The following is a 26,081-nucleotide window of genomic DNA, read 5'->3' as shown; positions in this document are numbered from 1 at the left end:
CCAGGACTTCAAACTATGTCAAAGGTGATTTTACAGCAAATATTTTCAAGAGAAAAACAACTACTCCTTAGCCAAACACGTGTCAAACACAGACACAAAAGGCTGGGCTACAATTTAAGCAGCCTAAGGAATTATTATCAGGTTCTTTGATCTGCATGAAATTTTCTGGTGATGTGAACAAGGTCTGGAGTTCTGTATTTTCTTATTTAAATGATAAAACACCAAGTATCAGCTTCGTCCCTGCCCCCATTATGAAAGAGTTTCAAAGCACCTGCTCTAGACACCTGAGCACGCTCCATAAAAAAAACGCGTAAAACCGTTATCCCGAGGAAGAACAGGTAGAAGTCAACGAGTTAATTCACCACATTTGAAAGGGTAACACTAGGTAGGACGGCTGAAAGAGTGAGAAATGGGCTTGGCCCAATGTGGAAACGAAGGCCCACTGCCCTTGGTAAGAATGTGTAAATTCTTAAAGGGATTCTTAACGGCTAAGACAGGGTGCTACTTACTTCCTCATTAAATAGTTTGCTAGTTTCTTTTTTGATTGGATCTATAAGCTGGACTTGGCCTGCGGAAAAGCCCACTAGGAGAGAGACACTTTCTGCTGTGGCTGTTAGGTGGTTGAAGTCATGACAAGTAGGCTGTGTTCCTTTGTATATCCTTTTATCTATTGGTTTACTCAAGTCAGCAGCCTGGAGGAGAAAGAGAAAAATACATACGGTAAACAGCACATTGAGATGAGAAATCTAACAGTTACACTATCTTATACTCTATTATGATGTTCAATCTTAAAAACAAAGGTATTTAAAAAATTTTTTTCAGTTTTCAGCATTTTGTAAAAGCACTTTCACATACATTAGCCAATTTGATAGCGTTAGACTCTTTACAACTATTACTTTCACAACTCATTCTTCTTCAAATCTCTTTAACAAAGACTCCTGGACTTCAGGAGGGAAAATCCTTGAGATGCTAAATTCAGATTTGTCAAATGCATTCATTCCGAGCATTTTCTAACAGAGTACCTCTAACCACATAAAAACTCAGCTTGCAAATAGATCTATAGCATCTAAACGCTCATTGGTGAGTTACCTGTAGCCCAGGGGTTCTCAAAGTGTGGTCCCCAGGCCAGCGGTGGCAGCAGCAGCATCACCTGGAAACTCAGAAATGCAAATTCTCAAGCCCCACCCCAGACCAAATGAATCAGAAACTAGAGGGGTGGGCCCAGCAAGCCTTCCAGGTGATTCCGATGCCCACTCAGATTTGAGAATCACTGCTGCAGCCAATTATAAGCAAGAGCCTTCTTACTGGGTCACGGTCCCTCTTCTGTATTAGCTTTTGGGTACCTTTCATTTATTGAGCCCACACTCAAGGTGCACGACACACATCGCCTTTTACCCTTACGATGATCATTCAGAGCAGAGAATATCGCCCCATTTTACAGATGAGAAAACAAGCTTAGGGAGGTTCATAACTCAGCCACGGTCACCATACCTACCTAAGTAAGTGGCTAGATGTAGAACCCTGGTCTGTTTGACCATAAAGGACATGGGAGGAACACACACCCAACACACCCCAAAGTCAGAAGCAAATGACTTCTGACTTGGACCAAAAGTGATTTTTCATTGCACCTCCCCCTCAATCCCTAAAAGTACGACTTTTTTCCTTCACGAGAAATGCTCCATGCCATCTAATACGCTGATATTGTGGAAATAAAGGACACCACCCTCCAGTCTTAGTTGAAAGTCACAGGCACAGACAACTAGGTTGCTGAGCGTGTCCTCTGACACGACCACTCCGGCCCTGGGCACTGCTCTGGGGTCATGGCCCCGGCTGTCTGCTGACCAACCCCTGCGTTACGTTCTAAAGATTTCTTTCTTCCAAAGGGGCCTGTGCCATTGTGCTGAGTAGTCTAATGTTTCATTTTTTCAAATAACATACATAAATAGTAGAAAGGAGGACCTCAAAATTATAGACATCTTTGAGCAAACTCGAAACCCCAACATCGGGAAGTCTGGACCGAGTGGAACAGGAACTCTAAGAGCACAGGGCAAAGGAACGAAGATACACACCATGCGGACACTCTCCCAGCCTCACCTCAGTTAAAACGGAGATGAGAATCTCTGTTCTACCAACCTCATGGGATTGTCTGGAGGATGAAATAAGAGAATATATACATGAAAGAGCCCTGAAAAGTGTAACATAAAGACACAAAACACAAGGAAGATCTGACTTTGCAGCAAGGAGGAAAAGGGGCCGGCGGGGCTGGGAGTCAGCGTGGAGGTGGGCTGGCGGCCGCGCTCAGCAGAGGGCCGAGGGCTGCAGAAGCCGAGAAAGCCACCACCCCCCCAGACAGGGACAGGGTGCCTGTGGGAAGCCGCCCCCGGGCTGGACCCTAAAGTCAGGGAGAAAGCAGCTAGGCTAAGGGACCACAGCAAATCATTTCAGAGGAAAGGGGTATCAGCAAACGTCAGAAGTGCCCAAAACAGAAAGTGAAAAAACACTGGCAGCCAGTGACAAAAAACAAATCTGAAATAGGAACAATTAAGTTGTTACATGATCTCTGTATCAGCAGGTATAACTCTTTGAGAATTTTTTTTTTTTTTTTTTTTTTTTAGAGCTTGCTTTGGGAACTTCCCCCTTCAAGAATATATCTAAAATTATGCCCAAAACTATAAAAATCAGTTCAAAGGCAAGCCAAAAACTGACAGAGAAAACATACTAATGTTTAATGCTCATACATGACCAAAAGAACACACACTGGCTCTCAGGGACAACAGAGGAAGTGAAAGCTCTGGATTGGATGGTCCAAGTATCATCACTAGTATAGAATTACCCGTATTACAGATCCCTCACAGTAACCACATCAGCCTCAGTTCTTGGGAGATTTATTTTACATCCCTGCCTCCCACCAAGGAACTCTACTGAAAAGATGTCATCTGGAATTAGATCATAAGTGCACAAACGCCTCAAGTATTTTAAATGCCAACTGAAAGACTTCTACTCTTAAATGGTGTAAATACTCCCCAAACATCTTATTTACTAATTTGCTTAACAATTTTCTTCCTAGATCACTGCTTTCAAAGTGTACCAGTTTGTGAACAGTTTACTGGTCTGCAGTCAAGATTGAGCACAGAAATTAAGAATAAACATTTAGGGGCACCTGGGTGGCTCACTCGGTTGAGCATCCGACTTCGGCTCAGGTCATGATCTCACAGTTTGTGAGTTCGAGCCCCGTGTCGGGCTCTGTGCTGACGGCTCAGAGCCTGGAGCCTGCTTCGGATTCTGTGTCTCGCTCTCTCTCTGCCCCTCCCCTGCTCATGTTCTGTCTCTTTCTGTCTTTCAAAAATAAATAAACATTAAAAAATTCAAAAATAAACATTAAAAACAATTTTTTTTCAAAAAAACATTTAGAAACTTTTTATGGCAATCGGGGTAATTTTGTATCTGTCGACTCTAATAAAAAAATTAGAATTTATACTCTGCACATCTTTTTCAGTTTTGTTTTCCAGTAATTTTGTTTTTAATTTTAGAAAAGTATCAGTTCCAATGGATTGGAAATTTTAAAATTGGTCCTTCAACACTGGTGAAAGGCACTGTTCTAGAAGGCACAAAAGTAGACGTAGGCCCAAGAAGCAGTCGGAACACCTCTTACCTGAGGTCACTCCCGTCCCCACCCCCCACGGCACCCGTCGTACTAGAACCAGAACAGCACAACCCGCCAGGCAACATGGCGCCTACCGCAAGCAGGGATTACCGCGGAGCCTCAAGTGACCGCTGGGCCTGTACCCACCCATAAGGATCCGCCACTGGGGCCTGACCCTCTGGAGCCCAACCCCAGAGCGAGGAAAGTCAGGTTACCGGAACCTGCCTTCGTTCAAACCATGCCACCATCTGGGACTCGTCTTGTCCTCCTTCTTCAGCCAATCCTCAAGTTCCCTTTTCCCACTGATGTGCTTACTGGTGGCCTATTTCTTCTTCCTCCTCTTCCCCTCTTCTTTGGGGATGGCGGGGCGGGGAGGGCGGTGAGCTCACACACCTTTTTAGTAGTGGCAGTAACTACCTGAGTCGGCCACACCTCTTCTGCACCGGGTCATCAGTCCCTGACAGGTGGCTTCCCTGGCAGACGCAGTCTGGCAGAAGGAGAAAGAACCCGGACTCTGGAGCCAGGCAGGCCTATGTCGAAACCTTGCCTCCCCTCTGGGCAGCCAGGAGGCCTGGGGCAAGGTGCTCCCTTCCTCTCCAAGAAGAAAGCCCCCTGACAAGGGATCTGAGGCACAGAGCATGCGCACACAACTCAGCCGCTAGCCGCCCTATGAATCTGCCCCTGTCAGGTCCCCCCTCTCTGGTCAGACCCTTCAGGAGCTTCTCACCTTCCATCACACCAGAGTGTGGAAGGCCAGACACGACTTCCGCCTGCGGAACACTTCCTGGGCCCCGGCAGCCTCACATCACATCTGTAGTCTCAGCCACCCCTCCGGGGGAGGGGGCAGGAACTGCTGCAGGAATACTGCGGCCCCAGGGCCTGGTGGGGCAGGTCCCGAGGGTGCTGCAGGCTCACGGCCCCTCTCTCTTGGCTTCGGGAGGCCGCCCCGCTGGTTGCAGCTGGGGAATTTCACCCAGTGGCCCAAGCCCCCCACCTCCAACAGGCTTCTTCCCAACTCCCATTCTTTGGGTTGGCTCCTTCCTCCGAACTCTCAAGTACTTCATTTGTTCCACAGAATTTAGTATTTAATCGCTTACACTATTACAGTATTGTTTCATGTCCATTATCATTGATTACAATAAAATTACAATTACAATAAAAATTATAATAAAAACTCCCTTAAGGAGAGCTTCTTTATTAAGTAGTTACCACTGTATTATTCCACAAAATCAGCTTTTATGTTGCAGCTTTCTGGCGACTTCTGCACAGATAAGTTATCGACACTTGAGATGTTTTTAATGTATCTGCATCCTAATTACTGCCAGTTACCTGAATTCTTAAACATGAACTTACAGTGTAACATAGTTAAAAAATCTTACCGATTTTAAGAATTAGATCACATTTGGTTCCTCAGCCCCAGCAGAGCATCCCGTCTGTCACAAATGCTCAGTGTCTACTACCTGCATAAAAGTGCAACGATTTCACTTTTTTCAGGGGTAAGATTGAATCCTACCCATGCTCATTCGTTTCTGCGTAAGGAGTCATTGATTACAAATAATTTGTCAGTGTCTCATTCTCAACAGGAAAGTTTTAAATGATGGCTGAAGAATTCCTACTACAGACACGAGCTGGTCATCAAAATCCTCGATCAAGAAGTACACGCTAAAATGTCACGCTTCCCTTTCCAGTATCACAAAGGTCCGCAGAAGCAGCCCTTTTATTCCAGCTCACATCTGCACCCCAGACGCCCGCCCGGCCTGCTGGGGAACGCCCCGCAAAAGGAGAGCCCCCACAGGCTCAGCGGGCCTACTCGCCACTGTCGGGGTCCCGCACCCTGGCCCAGCCCTCAGAGCAACTCCGAGAAGGGATGTGGGCCTGCGCGGAGCCCCCTTCATGGCAACCTGCTACCTGACCCTCCTGAGCGCCCAGAAGCATTGTATGTGGTATGGAAAATATCTCCGAAAGACCGGTTGTGAAAAGTGCACGTCAGAATGTTATTATACACGGGAGGCGGCAGTGTTGCTAATCAAGGCGGGCTTTAATTTTCCTACATCTTATATTCTCCCTCCCCATCTGAGAACCACCTCAGGGAGAACCAGTCCCACAGAACTCGCCAGAAGAGAGACCCTCCACCCATTTCTGCACCTCCGACTCATCCCACACGCTACGCCAGATTCGTCTTCGTGAAGCCTTCGGTCGCCCTCCCGTTTCAAACCTCCGTGGCCCTGCCCCGGCGCTGCCTAAACCCCTTGGCCTGGCACCCACGGGCCTCGCTGCCGTGGCCTCATCACCCCCACGCCCTCCAGAGGTACTTGTTCACACGCTGCCTGTCCTCTTTACACCTTCTGGCCTTTCCTCACACCCCTTCCCTCGCTCAGAATACCTTCCCCATGCACGGCGTCCATACAATCCTGCTCACGGCGGCCCCAATGTCCTGACCTCCTCATCTCACCGCTGGGGAGCACGCTTTCGCCTGACCTTCCCCGACCGCCATCACTACGGGCCACATTCATCGGCTGTAATGTCAACTGCATTCCACACACCGTGTAAGTCCAGCTCCTTTTAAAAGCAAAAACAGTCAGGAGGCTGCTGAGTCACTGAAGGCCCAAATGAATTGGTCGAAAAGAGCCGGAGCAGCCCCGGTGACACAAAGGTCTCCGTTACGCCATTTAAAAGTCAGAAGAGAACTGACACCGTGCTTTCTATGATCATTCCTCTTGACCGCATCTCAGACAACCAAAACAGGAACCAGAGATGAACAAGGGACAGCTTCCCAGGGCCACAAAGGATCACCTACTTGGAAAGAAGGAACATTTGGAGTCCTATCTCAAGACCTGGGATCCAAAACAAGCCAGATTACAAAGACTGTTCCAGTTTCCCTGGGGGGGGGGGGGGGGGCTTGGGGTCTCCAGGGTCTGCGGCTGGACCACACCTAGCTGGGCTTCCTGGACAAAACGTGGGGAAGTGGCGGAGCCCTCCGAGTCCCAGGTGCGGATAAATGCAACTCCAGCCACTCAGAACTGAGGTAGATTCACTTTGTGAATAAAGCTCAAAGTACTCTTTAACCAAAGCGCTCTTCCCCACAGTGGAAAATACCCCGGGCTCTGACAGAAACACCACAGTGATTTTCAAACGTCCTCACTGCCCCCCTGCCCAGAAGCAGAAACAAAGGCTGATCGTGCAAAACCCCCACCCAGTCCACCTTTCTCATGGTTTCTTCAGCTCAACAGCTACACCCAAAATATCTGCATAATTGAGTGGTACTTAAAGAGTTACCTAGGGGCGCCTGGGTGGCTCGGTCGGTTAAGCGTCCGACTTCGGCTCAGGTCATGATCTCACGGTCCGTGGGTTCGAGCCCCGCGTCGGGCTCTGTGCTGACAGCTCAGAGCCTGGAGCCTGTTTCAGATTCTGTGTCTCCCTCTCTCTGTGACCCTCCCCCGTTCATGCTCTGTCTCTCTCTGTCTCAAAAATAAATCAACGTTAAAAGAAAAAAAATTAAAAAAAAAAAGAGTTATCTAACGCGGACTTAAAATATGTATCGGGGCAGTAAGAAGTCAACCAGGTTTGGGATCTCTTCTCCCAACAGGAGGAAAATGTCAATCATCTGTACAGTTTCAGTGTTTCAAAAAGGACAGAAACTTATCTGCCTCCTTCACCGCTCTTATCTCCAACACCTAATAGAGGGTGTGGCGTGTAAACGGTATCATTAATATTTATTGCAGAAATGAAACAATTCTAAAAGCGGAAGGAAAAACTTCCACAGCCAGAAGTACATAAAAGCAAATATGTGGGGGTGCCTGGGTGGCTCAGTCGGTTAAGCATCCGACTTTAGCTCAGGTCACGGTCTCACGATTTACAGGTTCGAGCCCCACACTGGGCTCTCTGCTGTCAGCACGGAGCCTGCTTTGGATTCTCTGTCCCCTCCTCTCTCTGCCCCTCCCCTGCATGCCCGGTCTCTCTCAAAAACAAACAAACACTTAGGGGGGGGGGTTAAAAAAAAAAAAAAAAAAAAAAAGCAAATGTGTGGTCTGCTGCTGACCAAACTCCCAACCAACAACTAACGCCTTCTTGGGTGCCCGTCTGTGAAAGAAAACAATCTCCGTGAGCAAATATCGGTACGTCACTGTCCGGCTTACAAAGCACCTCTGCGCATCGGTTCTTTTGGCCCTCCTTACGCATCTGTGTGCCGGGGACTCCTGCCCCTGCATTTTATAAGGAGGCAAACAGAATCTGCAGTCAAGACGAGGCGGAGTCCAGCCCCTGTGCTCCTGCGCCACGGGGCGCCGACGGGCAGCTGACGAGGCACCGTCTGAGGCCGCACCTAGATCTGCAGCCCCATCACTCGCCCGGGTGGGAATCGGACACCCCAGCCTTGATCGGTGTGGCCCCGACTCCGGGGCTCCCTTCTCAGCGCATCCACCCCGCAGGGCTGTTGCGTTCACAGGAGGGAACAGGCTAGAGTCGCGCCTGGCACTTCAAAGGCACTTGAGAAAAGTTAGTTCTCTTTTCAACTCACGTCTCTCCTCGTGCATATGTGAGGATTTGCTGCCGACCACAGACAGGCTTTGAAAACCCTCATCGTTCACTAATACCTTCAAAGAAGTATACAGGAGGAAAACAGGGTTCTTTCTGCCCTAAATTTCCTGGACAAAGACAACAGGAGAAGCCAAGTTTAGGGCATGGTCTCCTTTCTACGGAATTTTCCCCAACAAGACAGCACCTTCCCTTTCGTAGCTTCCGTGCCTCCTTCCTCCTCTAACAGCACATGCCCACGTGACGTCCGACCCCTTCCCGTTACTAAAAACAAACTGCCGGGTGACACCTGCTAGCAGGCTTCCGCTGGGCTCCGACCCTGGAAGGGGCACCCAGAGCCCCCACCTCAGACCTGCCCTGTGGGCACGGCCACGGCCACGGCCAGGCCGGAGAACGTGGAGGGAGAGAGCCGGGAAGGCCAGTGAGCCGGACGTCCTCAGAATACAGGCAAACGAGGCGTAAAGGGTGAGGGGCACCACCCTTACGTCATTCCAGGACGGGAAGAGTCGCCCACTCGCAAAACGCACAAGATACGTTCACTGAATTTTCACAGCGACAATCTGTGGCGCGGCTTCCCGGTCTCCAGAGAAACGCTTCCCACAGGGGCAGGGAAGGCCCCTCTCCGGAGGGAGGTCAGCGGAGCAGGTCGGCAGGGCGCAGGGCGCAGGGCGGGGCAGGGGTGCCGCGGGGAGGAAGCAGGACGGGATTGCTGGGCGCGTCTTCTCCCCTGGCCCGGCACTGCCGTCAAGGACCTGCTGAAACAACAAGCGTGTGTTGTCATCCCGTGTCGTTTTCCCCAAGGCAGCCTGTCACCCAAAAGCCGACTCCCCTACCCTCGGATGATTTCTCAAAGACGAACCGAACAAGCCGCCGAACTACCACACCTTCGCCAACTCTCCGAGCTCTCGAGCCGAACGCCACGCTCAGGTCGAGGCTCTTCCGCGGTGGGAGATGCTACAAATGGCTGCCGCCGCTGAGGCTAACGGAACACGGATTTCTTCGTTAGAGAAAAGCCACGAATCGACATCAGCTGAATTCAGTTTGCCCGCGTTCTAACACCAGATCTCATCACATTAAAATGCTGACATACACAAATGACCTATTTTTTATTAAACCCTTCTGTTAAATATGCACAAAATATGCACTCCTATTCCTGAGGGAATGCCAACACCTCGAATGGAAGAAAAGGCAAGGTGTTTTATTTCTGCAAAAGATACTCACTTCAAATTCTCAGAAAATACTATATATATATATATTTTTTTAAAGTTTCCCCTTAAAGGGGCTTGGCGGGGAATCCTTGGACCTAAAAGCGTTGCGACGCTGGTCAACTGCAGGCCACTCGGAGGCAGTGAGGACTCCCTATGTGCTGCTCAACGACTGCCGCGCTGTCTTCCTAACACCGAGGCCATCCACGAGCTTGTGGTGCTTGGCACGGCATCAAGAGGACTTTTAAATTTTCCGATTCAGGTTGCTTTGTAACCTAAGCAGCAATCTGCAGAGGAACTCCCATTCTAAGTCAGAAATCCCCGAAATCCCCAACTGTCTAGAGGCCCCGCCACCTTCCAGCTCCCATTTCCTCATCCTACTGAGACACTGAGGCCCAAGGAAGGGTGGTGGTCTGCCCGACGTTTCCCAGAGCGTAGAACTGTGCTTTTAGCCCCAAACTGCTATTTTTCCAATCACCCAATCTCAGTTGGAACAATGAGCTACTGAATCTGTAACAGACGAATTTTTCTTTTAATTGGCACCGATGTGCTCTAGTAATTATATATCAAATGACGGCACTCTGGAGCCAGTACGATGCCGTGTTTCCAAACAGAAAGCAAGAAAGCTAAAGAGAACGAACAAACACCAAACTTCTCTTACACCATGGAGATGAGCCGCTAAAAGCCGTGGCCGAAATATTCTATTTGGCCTCTGTGATTCAAAGACTTCGTCTCTAATCAGCCAGAGCTCAGCTGAAGGGAGCAGCCTCAGATCAGCGGAGCGGGGGAGAGCTGACCTGCTCTCAATACCAGCACCAGGAAAAGTTCCAACCTCTCCTTCATCTACAGTTTTACAGCATCACCGGAACTACGCGCTCGGCACTTGTGCTCAGTCACTTGTCAAGGATGTCTCATCTCCCCAGCTAATGCAAAGCTTTGAGGGCGTAACTTTCTCATAGGCCGCCTCAGTAACAGCCACTCAGACGTTTCTGATGGTTTTTCCCTGCCAGATTAGAAAAAAGCCTCTCCAGGCACCTGGAATGTACCATTGGCCAAGCAGCGCAACAGCAGCCAGTTTCAAGACGTGGACCAGCAAAACTGGCACCTACAGGAACGTGGAGAGGCTGGCCTCCCCTCACCACTGCAGGAGCATAAGCTGGCAGAGCCTTTATGCAGGAGGGCAACTTGGCAACACGTGGCAAATGCCTCCCTTCCTCTAACCACAAATTGAGCTCCTAGGAATGTATCCTTAGCCTATCTTTCAAGTACATAATTTGTAGCTGCCCCCAACTGGCCCAACATAAATGTCCATCTATAGGAGGCTAGATAAAGAGCGGGCTAACCATGGAATGCTACACACTGAGAACAAATGTGGATAAACCTCAAAAAATATATTAAATGAAGCCAAATATAAATGAAGCATATAATAATTCCATTTATATAAAGTTCAAAAATAAGGAAAACTAATCTGCGATGCTAGAAGTGAGAACAGTGGGTCCCCTTGAAGAGCGTGGGGAAGGGGCCATAGGGCTGGTTGGCCAGGAATGCTGTTCCTTAAATCTCGGATTGATTCTGCTTTGTGACAAATTAACACAGCTTTACACTTAACACACTTCTTTCTTTATGCTATTCCTAAATTAAAAAGAAATTTTAATGAGCAAACACATGTACAAACACAGATAGTTCAACTCTGTTTACACTGAAACATTATCAACATCTTGTGTGTTCCCAAAAGGAAATTGGTAAATATGTCATGTAGCCATAATGAAGATATTTACTTACTAGCAAAGAAGGATGTTCTATGCTTTATTAAGTGGAAAAATGAAACAATAAAAAATAGGATTCTAAAGACAAAAAGAAATTGCAAAGACGTCTTAAAATCGTATTCATACTGTAATCACACTGTTAGTAACAACAGTACATCGTTATTTTGAATATACCTTGTAGAAGCAAGCTGATTATGTGAATGCCATTAGGAGCTGAGACTCTGCACATAAGAGGTATAAATGTAAAATCATTCATCTTAAATTTGACTAGGAGGGGCACCCGAGTGGCTCAGTCAGTTAAGCATCCAACTTCGGCTCAGGTCATGATCTCGCAATTTGTGAGTTCAAGCCCAGTGTTGGGCTCTGTGCTGACAGCTCAGAGCCCGGAGCCTGCTTCGGATTCTGTGTCTCCTTCTCTCTCTGCCCCTTCCCCTCCCCTCACCCTCGCCCTCTCCCTCTCTCAAAAATGAATAAACCTTTTCAAAAAATTGACTAGGAAAGACCAATAGAAAACCGTGTGTGTTTTCTTAAGAAAAAAAAAAAAAAAAGGCATTTTCTAGCTGTGTGCAATAAAAGGGTATAGATGCAATGACCAAATAGCAACTTCTGGTGCCTAGACTCTGCCTCGAACAGTATTTGCCACTTAAAGTCACCAAGGCTCCTAGAACCTGATACCAGGTATGGGGCAAAAAATGAATCTGGAACATCTTTTTGTACCTCTGGGCAAGAAAGCTATCAAAGACTACAAAAGCTGGGCCCAAAAGACTTAGGGGGCAAGGCAGAGGGGCTACCATTACACAAAGATGGGACGGTTCAAACATCAAAATGAGGGGTACCCGGCTGGCTGAGTCGGTAGAGCACGTGACCCTTGATCCGAACCCCACATTGGTTGGAGATTACTTTAAAAAAAAATACATCAAAATAATACTACAGAATTTTCATGGAATAAAGTAAGAATCTGAGTTTATACTGATATCAATAAATGGAGAAAAGAAAGCTCTTCCTTATATTAGACTAACACCTGACAAACGTAGGAGGAAAGAATAATGGAGTCTGAAAATCACCATTTGCAACTATTATAGTAACACAATAATAAGTGGTTCAGCCAAAATCAATGAATGCTACAACTAGTGGATAAAGGTTTAATGAGAAACAGGATACTTACATAGTCTCAAAGTGTCCCCTCACAAATTACCTCTCAATTACAAAGAGAAAAATGGAACTTTACAACAGATTAATTTAGTAAATACAGCTTTAATCAGGTTAACATTAATTTGCCCACTAATACTGGGGCAAATCAGCATCATGTGCCTCTTGACATGCTGCCCTGGGATGGGCACAACAACATCAGTTCTGTGGTATTTCTCCCCAAAATGCAGCCCATGAATCTAATCATGAAAAAAAAAAAAAAAAATCAGACAAATCCAAACTGAGAGGGATTCTACAAAATAACTGAACTCTTAAAAATGTCAAGATCATGGTAACAAAGAAAAGGGTAAGGAACAGGTCCAGACTAAACAAGACTAAAGAGCTTGCAACTAACTGCTGTGTGTGAACTTGGACGGGACCCCAACCAGGAAAAAATGACTTTTAAAAGACAGCGCTAGGGTGGGGCGCCTGGGTGGCTCAGTCGGTTAAGCACCAGACCAGCTCAGGTCATGATCTCACGGTTTGTGGGTTCAAGCCCCACATCAGGCTCCGTGCTGACAGCTCGGAGCCTGGAGCCTGCTTTGGATTCTGTGTCTCCCTCTCTCTCTCTACCCCTCCCCTGCTTGTGCTCTGTGTGTCTCTCTCTCTCTCTCAGAAGTAAACAAACATTTTAAAAAAAACATTTTCTTTTAAAAACAACACTAGGGTAACTGGTGAAAAAAAATTTAATGTTTATTTATTTTGAAAGAGAGAGTGTGCATATTGATGTGAGCAGGGGAGGGACAGAGAGAGGCAGGGAGAGAAAGAAAGTGGGGCGGGGTGGGGGGGGGGAGAGAGAGAGGGAGGGATGGGGGGGAGGGGAAGGGGGAATCCCAAGCAGGCACCATGCTGCCAGTGCAGAGCCTGATACGTGGCTCAAACTCACGAACCAGGAGATCATGACCTGAGGGGAAACCAAGAGTCACATGCGTAACCAACTGAGCCACCCAGGTGCCCCGTAACTGGTGAAATTTTAACGTGAACTGTTGATTAGATAAGAGGAATGCATCAATGTTATATTCCTGATTTTGATAAATGTACTATGGTTATGTGAGTGACAATTCTTGTTCTGGGGAAAGAAATGGACACGATGTCTACAAGCCAGTCTCAAATGATATATATTTTAACAGAGGGGGAGGGGGAGAGAGGGAGGGAAGAATACAAATGATAAAACAAATGGGCAAATTTTAAGCAATTAGTCTGGGTGACAGGCATATAGGAGTTCTTTGCACTGTTCTTGTCACTTTTCTGTAAGTGTGAAATTATAGCAACGTAATTTTTACAAAAGAGAGACTTAAGAGGTATGTATACTAAATGTAATGTGTGGTCCTTGTTTGGAAATATAGGTGAGTAAGCCAACTAAAAACATCTTTTTGTGGTAGTGGTCACATGAATCTACACATGGGATACAACGGCACAGAAGCAACCAACCACACACACACAGACACACACACACACTCACGCTAGTGCATCTGAAACTGGTGAAATCCAAACGAGCTCTGAGGACTACACCAACGGCGATTTCCTGATACTGATATGTACTATAGTTACGCAGAATATTACCCCTGAGGAAAACTGGATGAAGGGTACATGAGACCTCCATGCATAGTTCTTGCAACTTCCTGTGAATATAGAATCACTTCAAATTAAAAAATTAAAAATAAATTAATAAAAAGATCCTTATGAATCAAGAAACCGTAAAGAATATTCATGAATCTGTCAAAGAACAGACTATATTCAAATGTAAATTTTTAACGTGTGAAAATGTAGTTTCATTTCTCAGAACAGTCCACGTATCATAGAAAAAATACAGAAGACACGATGCTTGGAATTTGCTTTAAAATAATGCAGTAAAGCAGGAGCCTGGGTGGCTCAGTCAGCGGAGCATCTGACTGGCTACGGTCATGATCTCAAGGGCTGTGAGTTCGAGCCCTGCATCGAGTTTACCACCGTCAGCACAGAGCCCGCTTCTGATCCCCCGTTCCCCACTCTCTGCCCCTCCCCTGCTCGCTCTTTCTCAAAAACAAATGAGTATTTTTCAAAAAGTAATGCAGTAAGGGCAACAGAATCGATTAAGTGAGACTAGTCCTATGCTGACAAATGGCAAAGCTGGGAGACAGGTGTACGGAAGTTCATTACACCATCCTCCCGACTTTTGTGTAAGTTTGAAATTTTTCATAATTAAAAAAGTAGGATTCCTTTTAGAATATACATTTGTATGTGTATAGTTGCAAAGAAAGCAATTCAAATAGATACTCATCAAACTATGAAACGTGGTTATTAAAAGGTTAGGGGTAGTATTTAGGTGACAATTTTTTGCCTATCTTAATTTCTAACTTTTCATCAATAATTATATATTACTTGTGTAATTTCTTAAATAGAAAAAGGAAAAAAACCCACAGGCCAAAAAAACCACTAAAACTTTCAAAATTATTTTAAGTGGCTTAAAAGCATATCATGGCCTAGCGCAGGGTCACAGAAAAATATGTGCCTTTGTGAATAGTAAAATTCACCATAAAAGAAATCTTACTGTGACACCAAGTAAATGCATGAATGGGATGATATATCACCAACAGGTGATGATATATTTTGAACCAGGCAAATCATAAGTTTCACGCCAGTTGGGACCGCTGGAATATGTTATTAATGTTTCTGTGGCACCAATGATGTCACTCAATGAGATGAGAAAGGACAGGAAAATTCTTTAAAGGAGCCAATCATTCAGAGGACAAATAAGCAGGCCATGGCTGGTTCTACTGTTTCACTCTTCGAATAGTACTGCAGTGTTAGAAGGGCTCACTGTGCGCTCCTAATTTGCTACAGTGGCAAATAAAGTAACTTTTCCCAGAGGCTTCTTTGGGAAATCCAATCTGTTCTAAGTCTACCTCCTAACTTTTTCCCTACTATAGATTCATAATTGAGTCCCCATCTTTCTCACAAGAATTGAACTGAGAACTCATCATCAATCCCAAGTTCTTCTAAAGATTCTAGGAAAACCCAATCCTAAATTTTCCTCAATCCAGAAGAAATAGCTGAAAGAGTAACTCAGTGGAATCTGCTTTTCTGCATTCAGTAATATTTTAGCACTTAAAAGCTAAAATCTCTGAGGCCTGAAATAAAACTGGTAGGCTCAATAGGGACAGTATCGTATGCATAGTCTCAAAGGGGACAGCAGTGTATTTTAAATGTGGGTTAGCAGGCCAACCAGCTTGGAACTGATTAAGAAGTGCCACAGTGAGGGCAGAAATCAACCCTAACCCGAAAGTTAACATTTGGCAACAACTGCACTTTTGCTTCACTCCATTTGTCATTCATTACCTCATGTAATCAAATACATAATTAAAAATGTGCAACTATTAGGGACGCCTGGGTGGCTCAGTCGGCTGAAGGTCCGACTTCGGCTCAAGTCATGATCTTGAGGTCCGTGAGTTCGAGTCCTGCATCAAGCTCTGTGCTGACAGCTCAGAGCCTGAAGCCTCTTCAGATTCTGTGTCACCCTCTCTCTCTGCCCCTCCCCAGCTTGCGGTCTCTCTCAAAAATAAACATTAAAAAAAATTTTAATGTGCAATATTAGCTTTAAAAATTAAATATAAAGCTATTCACAAAGAAATGGATTGCTTATGGACTGAAGCAATCCATTTCCCAGTGTGAGTAATGTTGTAATAGATCTCCATATACAGGGGTCTCATATGAATGTTGGTTAACATTCAGTCTCATATTCATGGAATCAGAGGACAGAGATAAAAGTGGAGCTTTTAAAAAAGCCACATTTGCTCTCAAGATGTTGCAACTTAAGGGGCGCCTGGGTGACTCAGCTGGTTAAGGGTCCGACTTTGGCTCAGGTTATGATCTCACAGTTCAGGAGTGCTGACAGCTCAGAGCCTGGAACCTGGTTCAGATTCTGTGTCCCTCTCTCTCTGCTCCTCTCTCTCTCAAAAATGACTAAACATTAAAAAAAAATTGTAATAAGTTAAAAAAAAAGATGCTGCAACTTAAAACCAAAGATGTAAGCTGCCTAAAATCATAAATCAATTCACCCAGCAGCTACACTTGGAGCTCTGATCCTATTGGCTGTAAGTGGGCTATACCCAGTAAACTCGGGGACAGCACAGGGTAACCTAACCCAATGCCCTCACTTCTGTCTCCTTTCCTGTCACCTGTGGCATTTGTGCTTCTACATCAAACAGTAACTAGCTGTCAGAACTTGAAATTCTATCATTTATAACACAGAGTAGAGAAATACAGAAGACTCTGCAAAGCTCATGAAGCTTAGCATAAACCCAATGACGCTCCTTTAGCTGGCGCAAAGCTCACAGGTAAGTTCGGACCACTGCCAGCCTTCTCTTGGCTAAGAAGGGAATAGCTTGCTTGATAATTCACGGTTTCAAGCCGGCCGTGTCCTGAGCAACCAAGGCCAAAGCCCACTACCACAGCTCCTTCCAAACTTCCTGACTGCCTTCCGGAAAGTCTTCCCTCTGCAGCAGAGTCAAATGCCCGATGAGAAAGCTCTGGCCAGCTTTCTGGCCAGCTCTGCGCCAACGCAGAAAGGATGGCGGGACAGGCAGGAGCCCTAAGCGAGGCTGCAGATGCTGACAGCCAGAGAAAACGCCCGCCCGCAGCTCAGCCTGACGGTGCGTGTGGTCACAACGAAGGCTGAGGCTCCAAACACCAGCAGGTCCTATAAGCAGCACCTGCGGCTACAGACCAAAAGACAGTCTCTCGGGTGGTATGGAAAGATCTCTGATCTCTCTTCCATGTAGAGTACTTCGACCATGTATGTCTTTAAATTTAAAGAGACACAGAACAACATAACACCCATTTCCAAGTGTCTTGTTGTCTACAGCAAGTCCAAGTGCTTGTACTGTTCTCACAAGTCCTTGGACCTCAAGCCACATGCATGAAGGTCAGGCAGCAAGAAACCATGGCCGACCCAGGGCCCCAAAGGAGGAGGAGCATGGCAAAGCACAGAGAGCCAGCCAGGCAGGTCCTGTCCCCGGACAAGACGAGGCTGGAAAGGCACTATGAGGCCGCTGTTCAGGCCCCACAGTGTCCCAGGCCAGAAGGCCACCTGCCATCATTTTAGGACACGTTCTGCCTGAGTCCCCGGCAAACACCTCAATTAATTAACATTTTTAAAGGACCTGAGTTATTTCTCCGTGAGAGCTCACATGTCGATCCCATCGTCCACATAGTCCTAACCTGGAAAAACAAAAACATGGAACAGCCCACCATTTCAAAGTGCAGAGTAAAACATTTTAGAGAAAAATCTGGCTGGAAACCTACATTACATTCTGAAGAGCAGTTAAGAGCACACACTGTGGAGCTAAGACGGCTGGGTCAGACTCAGCTCCTGCTGTTCCCAGCCCTATGAGCTCAGACTAGTTATTTGCCTCTCCACACTACTGTTTCCACAAAATGGGAAAATAAGGGTAACAAAAGAGTTCCACCACGTATAGAGGGCTAAGGAGTTAAAATGTGTAAGTGGTTAGAGTGGCAACACAAAGTGCTCATGTAAGTACGAGCTAGGTAAGTAACATCAATTTACATCTGCTAAATGCAATCAAACAATAGTGAGTTAGCAAGGAAACAAGCATTTGATTCCTCATAGGCATTTTATTTTTTTAATGTTCATTTTTGAGAGAGAGAGAGACAAAGCATGAGCAGGGAGGGGCAGAGAGAGAGGGAGACACAGAACCTGAAAGCAGGCTCCAGGCTCTGAGATGTCGGCACAGAGCCCGACGTGGGGCTGGAACCCGTGAACCACGAGATCATGACCTGCTCTGAAGTCAGACGCTCAACCAACTGAGACACCCAGATGCCCCATAATGTTTACTTATTTATTTTTAAGAGTCAGAGGAGCGCAAGCAGGGTAGGAGGGAGAGAGAGAATCCCAAGCGGGCTCCACACTGTCAGTGCAGAGTGAAGTAGGGCTCAAACTCACCAAAAGGGAGATCGTGACCTGAGCCGTGATCAGGTATCGGCCACTCAGCCGACTGAGCCACCCAGGCGTCCCTGATTCCTCACATCTTTAAAGATAAAGGTATTTTCCTATTTAGTTGCCTGTCCAAAAATGTGTGTCAGTGTTGGGGGTGAGAAGTGGAGGAGGTCAGAGAGGTAAAAAAGAGCACAGAGAACCTAAATGACAAGCCCTGTCCCTTCACCAGAAATGACAACTGTGCCCTGGGTCAGAAGTGCTCGCTCTGATAACCTGTTCACTTTCATACATGGCTGGACCAAAGCACAGCCAGCAAAATTACATTTTTCAGCCCATTCAGATTTTACCAAAATTCAGTGCAACATAATTTTTGAAAGTTGTAAAAATTAAGTTCAGAGGCCAGAACTGTGTGGTACCTCAATGAAAGTACAGGTTAATTTCTGACACAAAACCACCCGTGGCACGTTACAATGTGATGGTCAGGTACGTGAATGTGTAGAGCCTGGACTGTGACGTCAAAGGCTCTCTCACCTGCTTCTCTGACAGACAGTAAGCGAATGAATGTTAGAAAAAGGAAATAAAATGCTTCCCTTTAAAACAAAAAAGCTGATAGGCTGTTGTTCAGTAGAGTAATACAATGAGCGTGCCCGACTGGCTCAGTTGGTGGAGTGTGGGACTCTTAATCTTGCAGTCGTGAGTTCAAGCCCCATGCTAGGAGCAGAGATTGCTTAAAAACAAATTCTGGGAAGGAAGGAAGGAAGGAAGGAAGGAAGGAAGGAAGGAAGGAAGGAAGGAGGGAAGGAAGAGGAAGGAAGGAAGGAGGGAAGGAGGGAGGGAAGGAGGGAGGGAAGGAAGGAGGGAAGGAAGGAAGGAAGGAGGGAAGGAGGGAAGGAAGGAGGGAAGGAAGGAGGGAAGGAAGGAAGAAAGAAAGAGGAAGGAAGGAAGGAAGGAAGGAAGGAGGGAAGGAGGGAGGGAAGGAGGGAGGGAAGGAAGGAGGGAAGGAAGGAGGGAAGAAAGAAAGAGGAAGGAAGGAAGGAAGGAAGAGGAAGGAAGGAAGGAAGGAAGGAAGGAAGAGGAAGGAAGGAAGGAAGGAAGGAAGAGGAAGGAAGAGGAAGGAAGAGGAAGGAAGAGGAAGGAAGAGGAAGGAAGAGGAAGGAAGAGGAAGGAAGAGGAAGGAAGAGGAAGGAAGAGGAAGGAAGAGGAAGGAAGAGGAAGGAAGAGGAAGGAAGGGAGGAAGGAAGGAAGAAAGAGGAAGAAAGGAAGAAACAAAGAAAGAAAGAACATAATGAGGGAAATCCAGAAATATGGGTATTACAATCATTTGTTACGTGCCCAGATGACAGCCACGTAGTCACACGCACTCTTTGGGGAAAAGGATTTGTAGGAAAGACAGTGTGCGTGCTAGGAAGGACACTGGCTTCGGAGTCTGACAGATCGCCCGTGCCGCTTACCAGCTGTGCGGCCTTGGCACGTGACCTCATTCCTCAGCGTCTCCCTTCGCCTCTAAAGTAGGAAACACCACTACCTATTTTACGAAGCATCTGAGGATGTGAAAGCGCCCAGCTGAATGCCAGCAGAGTACGTGTTCAATACACGGAAGCTGTAATGATACACAAATTAATCAACAGCTATTAACGCAATCTATATGTTAAACAGCCAAGAAGCTTTCACGGAGGGTTTACTGTAAGGAGAGCCTCAAATCACATGCCATAAAGCAGTGGCTCTCACACCTCAGCACACCGGTCACTGGCTAGTTAAACAGATTGCTGGGCCTCACCCCCAGCGTTTCTGGGTCAGCTGGGGGAGCCAGGGCCCTCCAATCTGCCTTCCCACAAGCTCTGAAGAGGTGCTGACGTGGCTGGCTGAACACCTCACAGAAGAGAACCACCGCTCCAAGGGTAGAGAGAAGGAAGAGGGGCCTGACAGTTTCTGTAAAGGTAAGAAGTCAAATACCTAGGCAATGGGATGGTTGAGCAGAAAGGCATGAGAAGGCACTATGAAGAAAACCAAGACAGACAGACAGACAGACAGACGAAGCAGGGACATCAAGGTCAGCTTGGCCAATTAGTATCTCTGGGAGAATCTCATCGCAAGAACTGATAGATTTTGAAGAAGCCATTCAAAGGCTAACTTTCTTACGAGGCTCAGCTCGTATTTGGTGGTTTGAGTAAAATGAGCCATTATGAATCCTGGGAAAGTTAGCCACATGGTGAAAATGACAACTGCAAGCAGGGATGGGACAGCAGGTAAGGCCAGGCTAAGTGGCATGGAAACGGAAAGAGCAAAAGCAGTGAAGGTCCACTGCTGACTAGGATACAGGTGATCCTGAAGCACCTTTATCCCAACAGCCAGGACCTTTAGAACGTACATTCTACAAGATGGTGGTCCACGAAAGGGTCTACCAGCTAGGAGAATCAAGCCCCATTAGGGCCTACTATTTATTAATTTGGTGTTACCAGGCATTAATCAGGGGAGCTAAGAGACCGCAAACATAATTCACTCAAATAAGAGAGGAAAACCTTGTATCTCCTCAGTTACCGAACGTGTTCCCTAAGTATAGTGCATAATGTTAGCTATCACTGCACCTGTTATTACTATCTGCCAGAGGAAAGCAGATATTATTTGCCAGAGGAAAAGTCTACAAAATTTGTTTTAAAACAATGCTCACGAAGAGACTGTATCTCAATCAACACTTTTGGGTCAATAGTGATAAGATAAAGAGAAACATAACTTAAAATGAAAAAATACACAGGACATCATGGCCCACTGGTCTACATCACTCGAAGTTCAGAGAAAACTGCTGACAGATTATTTTCCAAAAAAGACAGGAGAGATCAGGAAATCCTAAGATTGTTCCGGGGGAAAGAAAAGAGTTTAAAACCCTATTCCATATCTTATACCAGAATAAATTTCAGCAATATCAAAGATATATCAAATATAAACAATGAAACCTCAGAAGTACAAGAAGAAACCATGAGGATCTTTAAAAATAAAATTAGGAAGGTTAACTGGGACCCAAAACCCACAGCCATAAGATAACAGACTAATACATTTGTCTACAAAAACAAAAATAATTCTACCCAAGAAAAACCACCATGAGCAAAATCAGAACACAACTGACAAATGGAACCAAATGCTGCCAGTCCAACCACAGATTAAGGGCTAATTTACAAAAAAGGACCAAAATCCTAGTTGAAAAATGGATATAGGTCATAGACAACTCACAGAAAAGGCATATACTTGAAACTATTGTAGCATTATATATAAACTATATTTCAATTAAAAGAAAAATAAAAGATACAAGTTAGCTATGCAGGAAAAAAATACAAATGCCTCTTGCGTACATGAAGTGACGCTTAATTCATAGTTCAAGAAACACCGAACTACAGTGTTACACTATTTTTCATCTGCCAAATTGGCAAAGATCAAATAATAGTATGTTGTGCCTGAAGTATTAATTGGAACAACTTGTGGGAGGCAAGGTAACTGTATCTATCAAAATTACAAACCCACATGTCCTTTGACCCAGCAATTCCACTCAGGAATTTACTCCTTGCAGGTACTAGCAACATGGCAAAATGACATATGCACAGGTTATTTATTGCAGCATAGTCTGTAATAGCTAAATCTGGAAACAACTTCAATGTCCAACAAAAGGGGAAGTATTGTACATTTTGTACATTCGTACAATGGGATATTGTGCAGCTATTGGCAAAATAAAGAAGCTCTTTACACACTGACAAAGAATAATCCTCAAAATGCATTTTATAAAACAAACCAACAAAAAAACAAGGTGCAAAACTGTGCCAATACTAAAGTTTACATTTTTAAAAAAAGGGAGGAATAGAGTATGTCTGTGATTCTTTGTGTAGGACCAGGGGTCATCTCTGGAAATATACACAGGAACTTCACAATGGTTACTTCTGAGCAGGGTAACAGGGCGGCTAGGGACAGGTTATGAGAGACTTTTCACTGCAGGCCATTTGAATTTTGAATCATGTCAATATTACATTTTATTTTATTATTTTATAGAGAGGGTGCAAATGAGTGAGGGGTGGGGGACAGGGGGAGAGAGAGAATATCCCATGAGGGGCAGAGAAAGAGATGGGGGGAGAGAGAGAGAGAGAGAGAGAGAGAGAAGCAGGACTCACCCTTCACCCGAGCTGGGGCATGAGCTTGCCCAAAGTGGCGCACGAGTGCGTCCAACGAGGGACTCGAACTCACGAACCGTGAGATCATGACCTGAGCCCAAGTCAGATGCTTAGCCGTAACCGACTGAGCCACCTAGGCGCCCACTGTTTTCAAGTAGGCTTCATGCCCAGTGCATGATTTGAACTCATGACGCTGAGGATCGAGACCTGAGGCAGGATGAAGAGGTGGACGCTTAACTGACTGAGCCACCCTGGCGCCCTAGGTTACCTATTTTAAAAGTAAAATGTGCCTGGGGGCCCTTGCTGGCTCAGAGGGTAGAACATGTGACTTTTTTTTTTTTTAACGTTTATTTTTGAGAGAGAGAGAGAGAGAGCGAGCATGCACGCACAGAGAGAAAAAGGCTCTGCGCTGACAGCAGAGAGCCAGATACAAGGCTCAAACTCACAAACCACAAGATCATGACCTGAGCTGAAGTCGGACACTCAACCGAGCCACCAGGAGCCCCAAAACATGTGCCTCTTGACCTCAGGGTCGTGAGTTCAAGCCCTACCCTGGGCATGGAGCCTACTTCAAAAAGAAAAAAAAAACACACACACACACAAAAAGAAAAGAAAAGAAAATATGCTTATGAGAAGTCATATTACCTATATCCTAAATGAAGATTTTCAAACTACGTCACTTGAGATAACAAATCTCTTTCACCATCCATTCAAAGTTTACCGAGTTCTGTCTGCGCCGAGCACCATGTCAGGTGCGGGAGCCTCAGCAGCAAAGACAGTAAACCCTCCTCTCGTGGGCTTTAGAAGGGGACAGTCAGCAGACAAGTCACCCGTGAGCATCAGAGAACAGTAGGGACGGGGAAGGGGAGTCGGAGACCAAGGGTGCGAGGGTGACTGCAGCACACTTCCGGGCAGGGTAACAGAAAGCTTCTTTGACAGGCTCGTGTTTGGGTAGAGCTGTGAAGAAGCGGGGGAGGCAGCCCTGTGGCTGGCCGGGGAAAGTAAGCGTGCGACTGAGGGTCGCTGGGCTCCTCCTCAAGGAACAGAATGGAGGGAGTAAGGGCGGGTAAGGTAGCAAACCACACCACACTAGGGGCTTGGGAGAGGGAAGGCGCCAGATCCTAATGATGAAAAAAGCATCAGAAACTGTTCAGCATTGGAAAAACTGATCTGACCTATATATTGTTTTAAACATCATTCTGGCTGCCATCAGAAGAGACCGTGAGAAGCAGGAAGCCCACTGAGAAACCACCCCAGTAATAACCCAAGTGAGGAGTGATGCTTCCTTACACTGGGGAGGCAAGGGTGGAGGTGGGAAGTGATCAGATTCTGGATGTATCTTAAGTCAGGGCCAAAAGCCTTCACCACTGAAGGTCTGGACACTGAGAAAAAGAAAGCAGTCACCGGTGACTCCAATTTAGCCCAAGCAACTTCCTACAACGACCTAATAGGTTCGTCTAAAAAGAACAAAGCTCAACTACTCTAGGTTATCAACACCATCAACAAGACGCAATGCTTATCTGCAAACCAAACCAGGGAGCTGCAGGAGATTTTAAAGTTGAAAAAGAATCCATACCTGGGTTCATTCTCTAAATACTTAATGAGCACCCACCCCTGCAGGGACCTAAATTATGCTTAAAATACGTAACTGAGCACCAAAAATGGACTGGCAGAAAAAACAACAAAAGACTAACCGCTGCTGGATATGGGATTTTTTTTCTTCTTTGAATTTTCTACCATAAACATACCCTACTTTGGACTGCAGGGGGAATAACTTTCCTTTTTAGTGCCACCAACGAAGGACAAATTCTTACAGGGCAAACTTAATAGTTTGATCAGCAAACTTTTCTTCCAAGAAAACTTTTAAAACTGAACAGATTTCTCTGTTTTCTTTCATGCCTCCATTGGTTGCCAGTGCTAAGGGAAGGTGTATGGGGAGAACATGTTTGGGAGAAGTGGGGGGAAAGAGGAACAAGGGAGAAATGGGGTACACACAACCGCTGGCTGTTCTTTAAATGCAGTAGCTCACAAAACACAAACTGAGACAGATCAGAGATTACTTTGTTTAAAAACATTTAACCCAATACCAACCACGTACAAGACAATATGACCGACAATACTAATGTTCCCACCGTCCAGAAACAAACGACAGTCACTTACACATTTCTCCATTCATTCGGATACTCACGGAGCGCCTATAACGTATCAAAAGCACAAGCCAGCAGTGAACTGGAGAAAATCAGCCCTCCTCAGCTGGCAATCTGGCTTAGGGGGTGGGGAGAGAGGAAGGACACCAAACTTCAAATTCAAGTTACTCCATTATTGCCAAGACACGTGCTAGAGAGACGAGCTGGTGGACGATAGGAGGAGACCTGCCCTAGTCTAGAGGTCAGGGTAAGAGGCCTGGCACAAACCACACAGGAGCTACGATGTGCAGGAGCAGGAATTACGCAGTGAAGGGGAAAGGGGATGGGGAGTGGAAGGGCCCCCACACAAGGGAGCCAGCACGGAAGAATCTGCGGCAAGAGGGTAAGGAAGCCTGGTTAAAGACACGAAAAGGAAAGCAGTACGTCAGAAAGACACAGTGAAAGGAAAAGAGGATGGGAGGAAAGCAAGGGCCAGCTCGATCAGGGCCCAGCAGGCCATGTTAACCACTTTGTTCTCAATGTTGAAAGCAACTCAAACCACCGAAAGATCTTATTAGGCTGGAGTGATGAACAGATTCGCTTTTAATTTAATGTTTTAATATGCTTTATTTTCTAATGTTTATTTATTTTGAGAGCGAGCGAGGGAGTGTGTGTGTGTGCGCGCGCGCACAGGGGAGAGGCAGAGAGAGATTGAGACTCCCAAGCAGGCTCTGTGCCATCAGCACAAAGCACGACGTGGGGCTTGAACTCATAAACCATGAGATCATGACCTGAGCTGAAATCAAGAGTCAGACACTTAAACACCTGAGCCACCCAGGCGCCCCCAGATTCGCTTTTTAAAGATCACACTGGCTCCTGTGTAGAGAATAAGTTAGAGCGGAGCACGGGCACAGCAGAAGACGAGTCAGAGCGGCTGGTGCTCAGGGGAGGCACCATGAGGGCAGTGAAGGTGTATTTCAGAAGTAAAAATCAATCAGGACTCCGGAGGCATCCAGCTGGCTCAGTCAGAAGAGCATGTGGCTCTTGATCTCTGGGGTTGTGAGTTTGAGCCCCACGATGGGTGTGAGGATTACAAAAAAAAAAAAAAAAAAAAAAAACAAAAACAAAAACAAAAAACTTAAAGAAAAAAATCCACTGGGGCGCCTGGGTAGCTCAGTTGGTTAAGCATCTGATTTCAGCTCATGGGTTCAGGTCATGATCTCACAGGTCATGGGTTCAAGCCCTGCATCAGGCTCCGTGCTGACAGTGTGGAGCCTGCTTAGGATTTTCTCTCTTTCTCTCTCTTTCTCTCTCTCTCTCTCTCTCTCTCTCTCTCTCTCTCCCCCCCCTCCCGCCCCTCCCCTGCTCATACTTTTTTTCTCTCTCTCAAAAATAAATAAACTTAAAAAAAAAAATCAACCGAGATTCCTGACAGAGGGAAAGCGGGTAGGGGAGAGAGGGAGGCAGAGAAGAAAGTGCCAAAGACAATAATGAAATAGAAAATATTTAAAAGGACACATTGAAAACAAAAACT

At 46.1% G+C, this 26,081-nt stretch overlaps 1 protein-coding gene across 14 annotated transcripts in view; it reads right to left on the bottom strand.

The window, feature by feature from the left end:
* WDR20 (WD repeat domain 20) overlaps positions 1-26,081 on the bottom strand; it is a 97,302-nt gene that overhangs the window by 22,601 nt on the left and 48,620 nt on the right. For 6 of the 14 annotated variants that reach the window (XR_006204076.1, XM_042944321.1, XM_042944315.1 and 3 more), the window contains exon 2: positions 510-692. The exons of 2 other annotated variants lie outside the window; for them this stretch is intronic. Coding sequence is in view for 6 of the 12 variants with exons in the window: in XM_042944315.1 (XP_042800249.1) it covers positions 510-692 (183 nt within the window). In the remaining 6 variants the exon portion in view is untranslated. 6 more of the 14 variants (XM_042944318.1, XM_042944319.1, XM_042944323.1 and 3 more) reach the window with 6 other exon arrangements.

The sequence above is a fragment of the Panthera leo genome, chromosome B3 (genome assembly GCF_018350215.1).
Source record: "Panthera leo isolate Ple1 chromosome B3, P.leo_Ple1_pat1.1, whole genome shotgun sequence".
NCBI classification, from domain to species: Eukaryota; Metazoa; Chordata; class Mammalia; order Carnivora; family Felidae; genus Panthera; species Panthera leo.
This window is presented reverse-complemented; position numbering and strand designations above follow the sequence as displayed.